At 33.4% G+C, this 12,057-nt stretch overlaps 2 protein-coding genes across 2 annotated transcripts; both read right to left on the reverse strand.

Annotated features, from left to right (window-relative positions):
• Positions 1 to 9,796: 9,796 nt before the first annotated feature.
• LOC107483171 (uncharacterized) lies at positions 9,797 to 10,554 on the reverse strand. Its single transcript, XM_021141430.1, has 3 exons — positions 10,210 to 10,554; positions 9,904 to 10,067; positions 9,797 to 9,806 (listed from the first exon to the last, which is right to left on the reverse strand). The coding sequence occupies exons 1-3, from the start codon at positions 10,552 to 10,554 to the stop codon at positions 9,797 to 9,799; spliced, it is 519 nt and encodes a 172-aa protein (XP_020997089.1).
• A 2-nt stretch (positions 10,555 to 10,556) lies between these two features.
• On the reverse strand, positions 10,557 to 11,327 carry LOC107483170 (uncharacterized). Its single transcript, XM_021141431.1, has 2 exons — positions 10,896 to 11,327; positions 10,557 to 10,781 (listed from the first exon to the last, which is right to left on the reverse strand). Exons 1-2 carry the CDS (start codon positions 11,325 to 11,327, stop codon positions 10,557 to 10,559), a joined length of 657 nt encoding a protein of 218 aa, XP_020997090.1.
• Positions 11,328 to 12,057: the final 730 nt, after the last annotated feature.

Here is a 12,057-nt window from a genome sequence, read left to right on the forward strand (position 1 = left end):
GAGTTGTTCTTCTTGTTCGTCGCGGGAGTTGTGACTTTTGAGGGAAGATTCTAGCTTTAAGAGTTTTCTTTCTAACTCTTTTCGCCGCTCCATCTCCTCTTTGAGGTACTTTTCAGTTTCCTTTTGCTTCTCCCGCTCTTGCTCTAATTGTTCCAGGCGGCTGTGGACTAATCCCATTAGTTCAGCTACGTGGGATGCTCTGCCTTTTTCTGATTCGCGCCCATCTGAAGAATTTACCTTCGGGTTTTTTACCCCGGAGGTGCCCTCTCTGTGTTGATTGTTAACTTCCTGGTGTAGGGCTAGATCCGCATCGTTATTACTCATGTTCAGATTCTCTTGTTCGGAATCTGTTTCCACATGGCCTTCTTCGTGGGATCTGTCCGCCATCAATGGATGATCTCGGGTCCCCGGCAACGGCGCCAATGTTACGGTGGGTAACCAGAGATTGTCTGGATGGATGGCGCTGGCTGGCCCGTATGTATGAAGGAGGAGGTTTCCGTGTGAGTGAGCAACTCGGGAGACTCCGTCCGACTTGTGCTCGTGAGTGAATGGGGGGTGGTACCTACAAAGACACTCCGATGCCTAAGTTAGCAAGAGTGTGAGCAGGTCTAGAGAGTATTGGGCTTAGAGATACCTGAGGGGTGTCAGTGTATTTATAGTGGTGAGCCAATAACCACCGTTGGAGTAGTGCCGTATCTTTAGGATGTTAACCGTCCCATTATCTTGGGGAGGTTAAGATATGGCTTTACGAAGCGGTTAGAGAGATTTTAGGGGTGGTTACCCATTTGAATGAGTGTTTATCTGCCAGCTAATCTCATGCCCGACTTCTTTAGAGCAAGTCGTGGTTGATACCGACTTCTTACGTGAAGGTCGGTACTTAGCTAGGCTTAATCTTTCAGATTAGGCCTTTTATTTGGACCTGGGCCTTTGTCATTGGGCCAGAGTATGAACAATAACATACTTCAATTTTTAAAAAGCATTAAAGAAAAAACTAGTGACATATTAATATAAATTTGTTTAATACTTAAACATTATATTTTTTAAAAATATAAATGAATACAAATTTTGTCATCTTAAAAGATATTTCAGCTGTAAATAAAAAAATATTAGGACAAGTTTTTTCTATTTCTTCTTTGATGACAAGTACCAATCTTAGTATGAAGTTGAGATTTGGATGTACACGTTCTTTATGGCAATAGGATTGATGCATTACATCCTACATATATACATATTTATACATACATTAGAATTGTTCCACATTAATTAACAATGATAACATAAATAAACAAAATCACGATAAATGTATACATATCCATATTGTATACGTTTTTGTAGGAAATAACAGTGAAAATGGAGTATAATGAGGCTAGCAAAAAAATTGTAATTAAGGTTATATATTAAATAGTATTATAAGAATTAGAATATATAATTATTTAAATTTGGTATGTATTTTACCTTATTAGTTAGGTACTTTATAGGTATTCCTGAAGTACTATAGTGTATAAAAATTGTTAGAATATATTTATTATGGTAAAGGAGGTTAATACTCTTATATATATATTATTTTCAATTTATCATATTAAATTCAAATATAAGTCCGTGCATCGCACGAGTTTAACACTAGTCATGTACAAGTAACAATTTCCTTAGCAGAATATAACATACTTCAATTTTTAAAAAACATAAAAAAAAATGAGTGACATATTAATATAATTCTGTTTAATACTTAAACATTACATTTTTAGAAAATATAGATGAATACAAATTTTATCATCTTAGAAGATATTTCAGCTGCAAGTACAAGAATATTAAGACAAATTTTTTCTATTTCTTCTTTGATCAGATTCACAACGTCCAATCTTTTTATAGAGTTAGAGGTACACGCTCCTTGTAGCAATAGGATCGATGCGCCACATTCCTACATACATACATACATACATACATACATACATACATACATACATACATATATGCATTAGAATTGTTCTACATTGATTAACAGTAAGAAAAGAAATAAACAAAATCACGATAAATGTATTGGAGTTTGATGAGACTAATAAAAAAGATGTAATTAAGGTTATATATTAAATAGTATTATATGAATTAAATTATATAATTATTTAAATTTGATATGTATTTTATCTTATTAATTAAATACTCCTGAAGTATTCTATTGTATAAAAATGGTGAGAATATGCTTATTGGGTTAAACGTGTCAATACTCTTGTATATATGTTATTTTCGATTTATTATGTCAAATTAAAATGTAAACTCATGTATTAACACTAGATATGTACAAAGTAATAATTTTTTTAGCAGAATATAACACACTTTAATTTTTAAAAAACATTAAAGAAAAACTAATGACATATTAATATTTATTTGTTTAATACTTAAACATTATATTTTTTAAAAATATAAATGAATACAAATTTTATCATCTTAAAAGATATTTCAACTGTAAATAAAAGAATACTAGGACAAATTTTTTCTATTTCTTCCTTGATGAGATTCACAACTACCAATCTTCTTGAGATTTGGATGTACACACTCCATATTTATACATACATTAGAATTGTTCCACATTAATTAACAGTGGTAATATAAATAAACAAAATCACGATAGATGTATACATATCTATATTGTATACGTACTTGTACGAAATAACTGTGAAATTGGAGTATGATGATACTAGCAAAAAAATTATAATTAAGATTATATATTAAATAATATTATAAGAATTAGAATATATAATTATTTAAATTTAGTATGCATTTTACCTTATTAATTAGGTACTCTATAGATACTCCTGAAGTATTATAGTATATAAAAATTGTTAGAATATATTTATTATGGGAAAAGGGGTTAATACTCTTGTAAATATATTATTTTCAATTTATTATGTCAAATTCAAATGTAAGTCTGTGTATCCTATAAGTTTAACACTAGTTATGTACAAAGTAATAATTTTCTTAGTAGAATATAATATACTTCAATTTTTAAAAAACATACAAAAGAGTGACATATTAATATAATTTTGTTTAATGATTAAACATTACATTTTTTAAAAATATAAATAAATACAAATTTTATCATTTTAGAAGATATTTCAGCTGCAAGTACAAGAATATTAGCACAAATTTTTTTCTATTTCTTCCTTAATCAGATTCACAACATCCAATCTTCGTATGAAGTTGAGATTTGGAGGTACACGCTACTTATGGCAATAGAATCGAATCTGTCACATCCCTATATGTATACATATATATACATGCATTAGAATTATTTCCCAATAATAATAGAAATAAACAAGATCATGATAGAGGTATATATATTCATATTGTATATGTATTTGTATAAACAATAGTAAGAGTGGAGTGATGAGATTAGAAAAAAAACTGTAACTAAGGTTATATATTAAATAGTATTATAAGAATTAGAATATATAATTATTTAAATTTAGTATCTATTTTATCTTGTTAATTAGGTACTCCTTAGGTACTCCTAGAAGTACTTTATGTATATAAACTTTTAAAATATGTTTATTAAGGTTAATGTGTCTAAAATTCTTGTATATATATGAATGATTATAATAACAAAGGTAATATATTACATTAAATGTGTCTAATAAATATATTCTAACAATATATATACAAAAACTTTGGACACCTTATCCTAATAAATATATTCTAATAATTTATATACACACGAGTATTTTAGAATACTTAATTAATAAGATAAAATATATGCCAAATTTAAATAATTACATATTCTAATTTTTATAATACTATTTAATATATAATCTTAATTACCGCTTTTTGCTAGTCTCATCAGACTCCACTTTCACTATTGTTTTGTACAAGTACGTATATAATATGTATATATGTAGAGATGTGAAGCATTGATCCTGTTGCCATAAGTAGGTGCACCTCCAAATCTCAATTCCATACGAAGAAATAGAAAAAATTTGTCCTAGTGTTGTTTCCCTTGCTGACATCCTTGCACTTGTAGCTGAAATATCCATTGTTCTGAAAATCGGACCGAACCGACCAGTTTGACTGGATTAACCGGGAACCGATCAGTTAACCGGTCCGGTCAATGTCTAAAATCGGCCTGCAAAAAATCGGTAAAAAATCGGTCGAACCGGTGGTTAACCGGTGAACCGAGCGAACCGGTCGGTTTTTTGTTGAAATCCAGTTCTCTCCTTAAACACCAAACGGCGTCGTTTTGGTTTAATTTTAAAAAAAAAATAATACGCGTAGCCCAAATGCCCCCAATCCCCTCTCGCTTCTCTCACTCTCAGTGTCACCAACACCAAAATCAAAATCCCTAATTCAAAGGTTCTTTGGAGAGCAGCAGAAGAATGAGGCTTGTCGGAGCACGGCAGCGGCGGAGGAAGGAGGCGGTGGAGCTGTGGTTGATGTGCATGGCTTACCGAGCTTCTCTGCTTCTCTCTTCTCTCTTTTCTTTCACTCTCAGTCTCACCAAAATGGCAAAATCCCCCAATCTATCTCACTCTTAGTCTCAGACGCTGCCAGTCTTTTCTGTCGTCCCCGTCGCCCGTTAGTTCTTTGCCGTCACCCGTGAGTTCTTCAATTTTCATCGTCCCTCAACATCTTCGTGGTCTTGTTTATTTTCACTAATTTCTTCCCTTTTTCACTTTAGTTTTTTATTTGTTTCCTCTGTTGTGTTTGTTAATTTTATTTATTCTGATTTCTGAGTTGCTTCACTTGTTTGTTGCTGATTTGTTTGATTCTCAGTTGATGGTGTTATTATGGATTGCTTCACTACATTGTTTATGTTAAAATTTGTTCTGGTTTTTGTTTTTTTTTCAATTAATTTGTTACTCAGTGAGGAATTTAGGGCAGATTTGAATTCATAACTTCAGATGCAGAGTATTTGTTTTGAGTTCTGCTTTTCAAATTTTTTTATTTTGTTAATTATATGGATTAATCATTTTGTAATTCTAAATTTTATCGAATATAAATTTTGATAAAAGTTCAATTTTGGGACTCTGGTTTTTTAATAACTTCATTGTCGTATCATCTGAATTTATCAAGTTTGAATTTTATCTAATTTTGGTGCATTTTATGTGCTTGATTTTTGTTATATTGTGTTGGTGGTGAAAGTATCTGAAAGGGATGCTTCTGAACCTGCCAGGAGGATGTCCCTCATGCATCTCCACCTGAAGATTGTAGAGAGAATGCCAGAATGGTGAATGTGAATATAGGAATGGAATGGCTCTTGATGAACCGTGCAACACAGCAGAGGAGCAGGTCAAGAGCAATGAAGAATGCAACAGGGCAGGGGAGTCAATGAGTAATGCAGATGGAAAAGTTCACAGAGAACTGAAGCCACTAAGAGCTCTAGAGGTTATAAATTATTTTTTAAGTTTGTGTTCCATTTACATAATTCATTTGGTATAGGCATCATCATTGTACATTTAATAGCTATTGGATAATTTCCTCTTCAATGCATTAAGGAACTCGTATTGTGTTTCATGTGTTTATATACAAAATTTTTAATAATTTTATTTAATATTTAATTAAACCGGTTGAACCCCGGTTGAACTCCGATTGAACCTGTGAACCAGTAAATCAGTCACCTCACCAGTTCATTGACCGGTCCGGTTCTCGCAACCTTGGAAATATCTTCTAAGATGATAAAATTTGTATTCATTTATATTTTTAAAAAATGTTGTGTTTAATTATTAAATAAATTTATATTAATATATGTCACTAATTTTTTTGTATATTTTTTAAAAATTAAAGTGTGTTTATATTTTGCCAATAAAATTATTACTTTATACATAACTAGTGTTAAACTCGTGTGATACACAGACTTACACTTTTTAATTATAATCATAAAATTTTCAAGTTTAGTATAATACTATCATCGTTATTATATAATAAACGTACTTAATATGTTGTTTAATCTTTATTCAAAATAAAATACAATTGGAACCATTTGAAGTCTATAATATTTTTGAACCATAAGGAAAGAGACCTAAAAAAATAATTGTAACACCCTACCATACTCAGTCTTAGAGTAAACAAGAATATTATCAATGAAGACAATAACAAATTTGTCCAGGTACGGCCGGAAAATCCTGTTCATATAATCCATGAATATTGCCGAAGCATTGGTTAAAGCAAAAGACATCACCGTATATTCATAATGACCATATCGTGTTCTAAAAGCATTTTTCGGAATATCTTCACCTCTAACCCTTATTTGATGATACCCAGATCACAAATCAATCCTAGAGAACACACCGGCACTCTATAACTGATCCATTAGGTCATCAATTCTAGGTAATGGATATTTATTCTTTATCGTAATTTTATTCAGTTGCCAGTAATCGACACACAAGCGCATACTGCCGTCCTTCTTCTTATATAAGGAAGTAGCACTGGTAAAAGAAGCTTGGAGTCGAGCTGGTATTGAGGAACATACTTGGGAACTCGAATCAGATATGCAGAAAGACTACCCACATCTCTTTTCAGGTAACTAAATTTAAATTTTGAGGGCAAAATTCTTTATTAAGTGGGTAGGATGTAAACCCCGTTATATTAGTAAATAATTAGTCAATAAATTAATTTTTAATAAAAAAACTAGAAATGTAAATATTATATTAAATTAGAATTGAGCTCGTCAAAACGAGAATTTTGACACTAATTTTAAGAAATTCGGCCCAAGATTGGACCAAACGGGCTGGACCGGTTGAACCAAGCCCAAATCAGGCCCGTGGGCCCAACCGGCCCAGCACTAAAGTAAACCGAAGCCACTTCTTTTCCCTAATTCAGCAGAAGTGATGCTGAAAGCTATTAGGGGAGGGAAGAAAAGAAAACGTTTCCAAACCCTTACGGCAAAATTCAAATTACCGTAACTCCTTCGTCCGAGCTCCGATCGCTGCACCGTTTGCGGCCACATGACCACCGCATTGAGCTCTACGTTTCTACCAGAACAATTTCACAGGTAACTCGCTTATTCAATCTCAGCCTCTTCTTCCCCAATTTTTGAAAAAATTAAGTGGAGGTATTGAATTTCTTTGCTCTTTGATATTTTAGGATCCAATTAGCTTGAGAAAAACGTTCACTCTTACTTATACGAAGTTTGGGTAAGGTGAGGATACCATAAATCCTATTTAATTTACTGAATTTATGCTTTGAGTATTAAATTGGGGATATGTGTTATGAATGTGTATTAGGTTGTGAATAAATAATTAGAGCTTGAAATTGTGGATATTGGAACTTGGAGGAAGCTGAACGCTAGTATTTTGTTGAGGTTTTTAGGGCTGTGTTGGTTTTAATAAGTTGTCTTGATCACTATGAAGAAACCGGCCAAGGTATGGTTTAGGTTTCTTGCATTTAATATATAATGTTCTGTGAAAACTTAAGCTAGATAACCATAGGATAAGTTGGAATGTATGTGTATATAATTATTGCTTAGTATCTTGTTAACTAGTTGGTTTTGGTTTGGTGTTTGTTAACTAATTGGTGAATTGATAAGTTTGTTGATTAAAGATTTTAGGATGTAAATTTATGGTTGATGATGCTTGATGGTTAGTGGTGATTTGATAAATTTGTTGATAATTTGGAGCATGATTATTGTGCTGATTGTTATGGTGATGAGGAAGGGTATGTTTTGTTGAATTGGCAGGTTTGGTAGTGAATAGAATGGATCTTTTGAATGAAAATGAGGTTTAGGGGAGTTTTGCAAAACTTGGTATTGGGCCGAACATCGGCGAGCTATAACTTGGCTTCCGGACCCTCAATTTGTTTCCAACTTGTTTTAGATGAAAATTTGGTTCATGAAGTTTACACCGTTAGAAGAACGGATGAAAAACGATTTGAAATGATTAAGTTATGCTCTATGGAAATTTTGGTTTGAAACAGGCAATTCTGCAATTTTCAACTGAATCAGGTTTTTTTGGAAAACGTACGCCCACGCGATGCGTGAGTGGCATGAAATTTTTAACTGTGCGTACGCGAGTAGCCTTATGCGTATGCGTAATGGACTAGCATGCATGTCCACGCGTACGCATGGGCCATGCGTACGCGTGACATGAAATATTCAGTTATGTGTACGCATGACCAAGGGACGTGCGCGCGAGCTGCATTTTTACACTCCCATGCGTACGTGTGAGCCTCGCGTACGTGTGGCCCCTATTCCAGCAAATATGTTTTTTTCTGAGTTTTAAATCCCATTTCAAACTTCTAAACCTCTATTTTTATTCCTTTAGCTATAAATAATAGTATTAAACTTGATAATTAGATGAAGTTAGGAAATGAGGATAACTTGGAGGTGAAGTAAAGCTAAAAAGTGATGAATTGATTATGAAATATTACGGATGATCATGTATGATACTTGGCTTGATAATCAAATGAATGATCATGTATGATACTTGGCTTAAATAATCAAATGATCTGAGATACGAGATTCCCTGGGTAAAGTACCGTGGCTTGCCACATGTACCAGGTCAAAAACTCGATACTCTGTTGACCCTACGACGTAAGAGTGACCAAGCACTTATAAATTCCTGGGAATGGTACCCCCATTGAGCGATTTGATATATATATGAGAAAAAGCTATGCATAGACTCACGGGGATGCGCATCGGGGGACAGTCCAAAGGTTTAGCAAACCGGACTTGTCGGGTTGGCTTGCTACCCGACAGATGAGACTCATCAGCCATAGGACAGGCATGCATCATGTGCATATTACTTGAATTACTTATTTGTGCATTAACTGGGTGTGCCTAAGTGTATTTACTATGTTAAATGTATACTTGCTATCTGCAGCACTTGTAACCTTCTTGTGTTTACCTTTATTTGCTTATTTGTCTGTGATATTTTGTCGGAGATGGAGGTATGGTGGAAAGGCGGTAAGACTAGATTTAAGATTAAGTTAAGTTAGGCTTAGATAATCTTAGAAAACCACCTTTTATAACTTTTGTTTAATACTTTAAGCTGTATAATCTGAGTGTCGGCGTTCTAGGATTGCGTCTGGCATTCCTAGGACCTTATATCTTATATGTATGGCACCTTTACCATGCTGAGAACCTTTGGTTCTCACCCTATACTATGTTGTTATTTTTTCAGAGGCAGGTCGAGAGGCACCTCCTTAGGCGTCTGAGCTCCTGAAGCGAAGTGATTATCGGGTTACTTTTTGGATTGTATAGTCATATATATGTGTACCTAGTATACTCTCCACATGACTTGTTCTTTTTTATCCTCTTAGAGGCTTATGGAGAGACAGGATTTTGTTTATGTAAATTTGGGTTTTGGATATGTATATATATGTGTATATATTCTCTGGCCAGCTTTGACTTTGCGGGCTAAGTTAGGAGCTTGTTATTTTGTATCTTTGGCCCTCTATTCCTACTTTTGTTATCTTATGTTTCATAGCTACAGTTTTCTTTGTACGCAAGTTAACTCATTTTCTGGACATTATGCTTTTATTACGCGATTTTTATTTCTCCTGTTCTTCAAGGCTCTTAGTTTATTATATTCTTTCTGCTATTATATGTACTCATTTTATTTTAGAGGTCGTAACACCCCATCACCTCTATTTTACGGCTTAAGTGTAAAGCTGAGTGTGGTAGGGTGTTACAATAATACTATATATAACTATTTGCATGTCAATTTTATACTAAACTTTATATCAAAAGGCTAATAAAAATTTATCGACAACATAGTGTTTGACTAACATCATTAGAAAAACAATTGGCATATAATGTTGTGCTCCCTGTTACACATTTCATTTCAAGTCTGAAAGTAGAGTTATAGATAAATTAGTTGTATCTACAATAAACATTTGCACAAAAGTGTAATCATAACATGTTATTAAAATGAAAATACTATTTTTCTTACCTAAATATTATTAAAAACTTCTTTGAACATGACATTTGTTGTTGATGACTTTGGATTGCTGTCTTCATCCAAAATTAGAACCTTGAAGCCACTACAACTCTTAACTCTCGACAAAGCAACATAAAGTTGTCCATGGGTGAACACTGATTTTGGCAAGCAAAAACCTACATGGCATAATGATTGACCCTGACTCTGATGGTCATTATAAAGCACACTGTTAATGGAAATTGTCTCTATTGGAAGTTAAATGGAAATCCTGAATTTGAAGAGACCAAGTTCATTCTTATAATGTACATTTTGTCGCTAATATTTCTACCGATCAGTCGGTTACTACCGTCACTCCAATTACGTTGTTGTCAAGTTCGTTAACTATTAACCTTGTCCCGTTGTATAAACCTGAAGTCTGGTCTATGTTTTGTAGTAGCATTATAGCGGCTCCTGGTTTTAAAGTCAACTTGTGATTAGGCAGTCCTAAACTTTTGATTTTATTTTGGAACTCTGATATGAACCACTCTTGTTGTACATCTTTATTCTCATTAGCTTGACATGTTGTGTAAGAACTTAGATATTCCTTTTCCATCCCTGGGAAGATTGTCAAGACGAAATCGTTTACCTTCTCGACACTCTTAAGCGTCGGTGCAAGAATTGCCTTACTCTGAAAATACCTGTAATCTGACATATTTACAATAAATATGGATATGCAAAATCTATCAAATGAGAGAGAGGGTCATCAACAGTTGTAATTAGCAGATCATCTGGAATATTAACTTCTGACTTATCACCAACAGCAGAACCAATATTTTCATTTCCAACATCCAGTATCCAATTAGCAAATCTGTTTATTTCAACATCATGTTGATCTGAAGAAGACATTAGAAGTCTCATGTTTGTATGTAGCTTCAGAACCTTACAGAACGATCACAGATGGGATGAGTTAATAGCTGATGACAATATATCGTACCTACTCCCTTTTAAAATCATCGAAAGTATCTGTCCAAAATCACCTCCTAGAACCACAACCTTACCACCAAATGGTTGATGTGTCTTATGTTGATCGGTAACTGACATAAGATCCCTGATCGTCCGATCAAGTGTTTCAAAGCACATTTTATTGAGCATTGGAGCTTCATCCCAAATTATTAAGCTACTTTGGATGAGCAGCTCAGCCTTCAAATTGCCATGTTTGATGTTGCAGGTAGATTCATTAGTAATTGTAATGGGTATTGAAAACCTAGAATTATCCGTTCTGTCACCAGGAAGGAGTAAAGACGCAATTCTACTGGATGCGATATTTAAAATAATCTTTCTTCTAGACCGAATAGTAGAAGAAAGTCCATTCCAAATAAATGTCTTACTACACCCACAATGCCCATAAACGAAGTAAAAACCACCAGAGTCTGTAATAACAGCATTGAGTATCTCATTGAATACTAATCTTTGCTCATGAGTCATCTTTTGTTCTGTATATAAGTTTGTATGAGTCAACTCATTTGCTTGTGGACAAGCAAACTTTTAAGTTTGGTGTTACAGAGCGAGCTCTAGGTGTATACTATCATCAATGGCAGCAAAGGGAGCACAGCTTGAGCAACCATCAGCATTAAGGGAGCACAGTCTGAGCAACCATCAACACTAAGGTTGTTGAGTATCATTCCCCCTTTCTTTGTGTTTTTCAGTATTTCATTATATTTTTCTATTTTTTTATTCTAGCTTTTGCATGATCACTCTTAGGATTTCTTTGCTTTAGTAATTTATTTTCGAAATTTCTATGGTTATAAGATATCCTATGTATCCCTAACCAAGCTTAAAAGAAAATTTATTTGAAAAAGAAAAGTGAGATACATAAACTCAAGTCATATAATAAGAGTAGTTCAATTATTTTGATGTGGTGGCCTTGCTTTTACCTTATGAATGCATGAATTAACAGTGCATATTTGATGTTGGAGTTAAGTGTATTGCTCTTGAAAGAACGATGGAAAAGGAGAAATGTTATTGGTAATCTAAAAAATCCAAAAAAAAATTTTGATTCTTGAAGCAAGAAACAGCAGCAAAACGAAAAAGAAAAGGTGAAAAAAAACAAAAGAAAAAACATAAAAAGAAAAAGCCAAAAACTCTTAAAACCAAAAGGCAAGAGCAAGGATCCAAGGCTTTGAGCATCAATGGTTAGGAGGGTCTAAAGAAACAA

This window comes from Arachis duranensis, chromosome 4 (genome assembly GCF_000817695.3).
Source record: "Arachis duranensis cultivar V14167 chromosome 4, aradu.V14167.gnm2.J7QH, whole genome shotgun sequence".
In the NCBI taxonomy this organism is placed as follows: Eukaryota; Viridiplantae; Streptophyta; class Magnoliopsida; order Fabales; family Fabaceae; genus Arachis; species Arachis duranensis.

Bases quoted from the DNA above. Each gene is read 5' to 3' on its own strand.
- LOC107483170 (XM_021141431.1), bottom strand. From the start codon at position 11,327: ATGACTCATGAGCAAAGATTAGTATTCAATGAGATACTCAATGCTGTT. The intron at 10,782-10,895 runs GTTGTGGTTCTA...TCGTTCTGTAAG, and splicing joins ATCAACCATTTGGTGGTAAG to GTTCTGAAGCTACATACAAA.
- LOC107483171 (XM_021141430.1), bottom strand. From the start codon at position 10,554: ATGTCAGATTACAGGTATTTTCAGAGTAAGGCAATTCTTGCACCGACG. The intron at 10,068-10,209 runs GTAGTAACCGAC...AATGACCATCAG, and splicing joins ACAACGTAATTGGAGTGACG to AGTCAGGGTCAATCATTATG.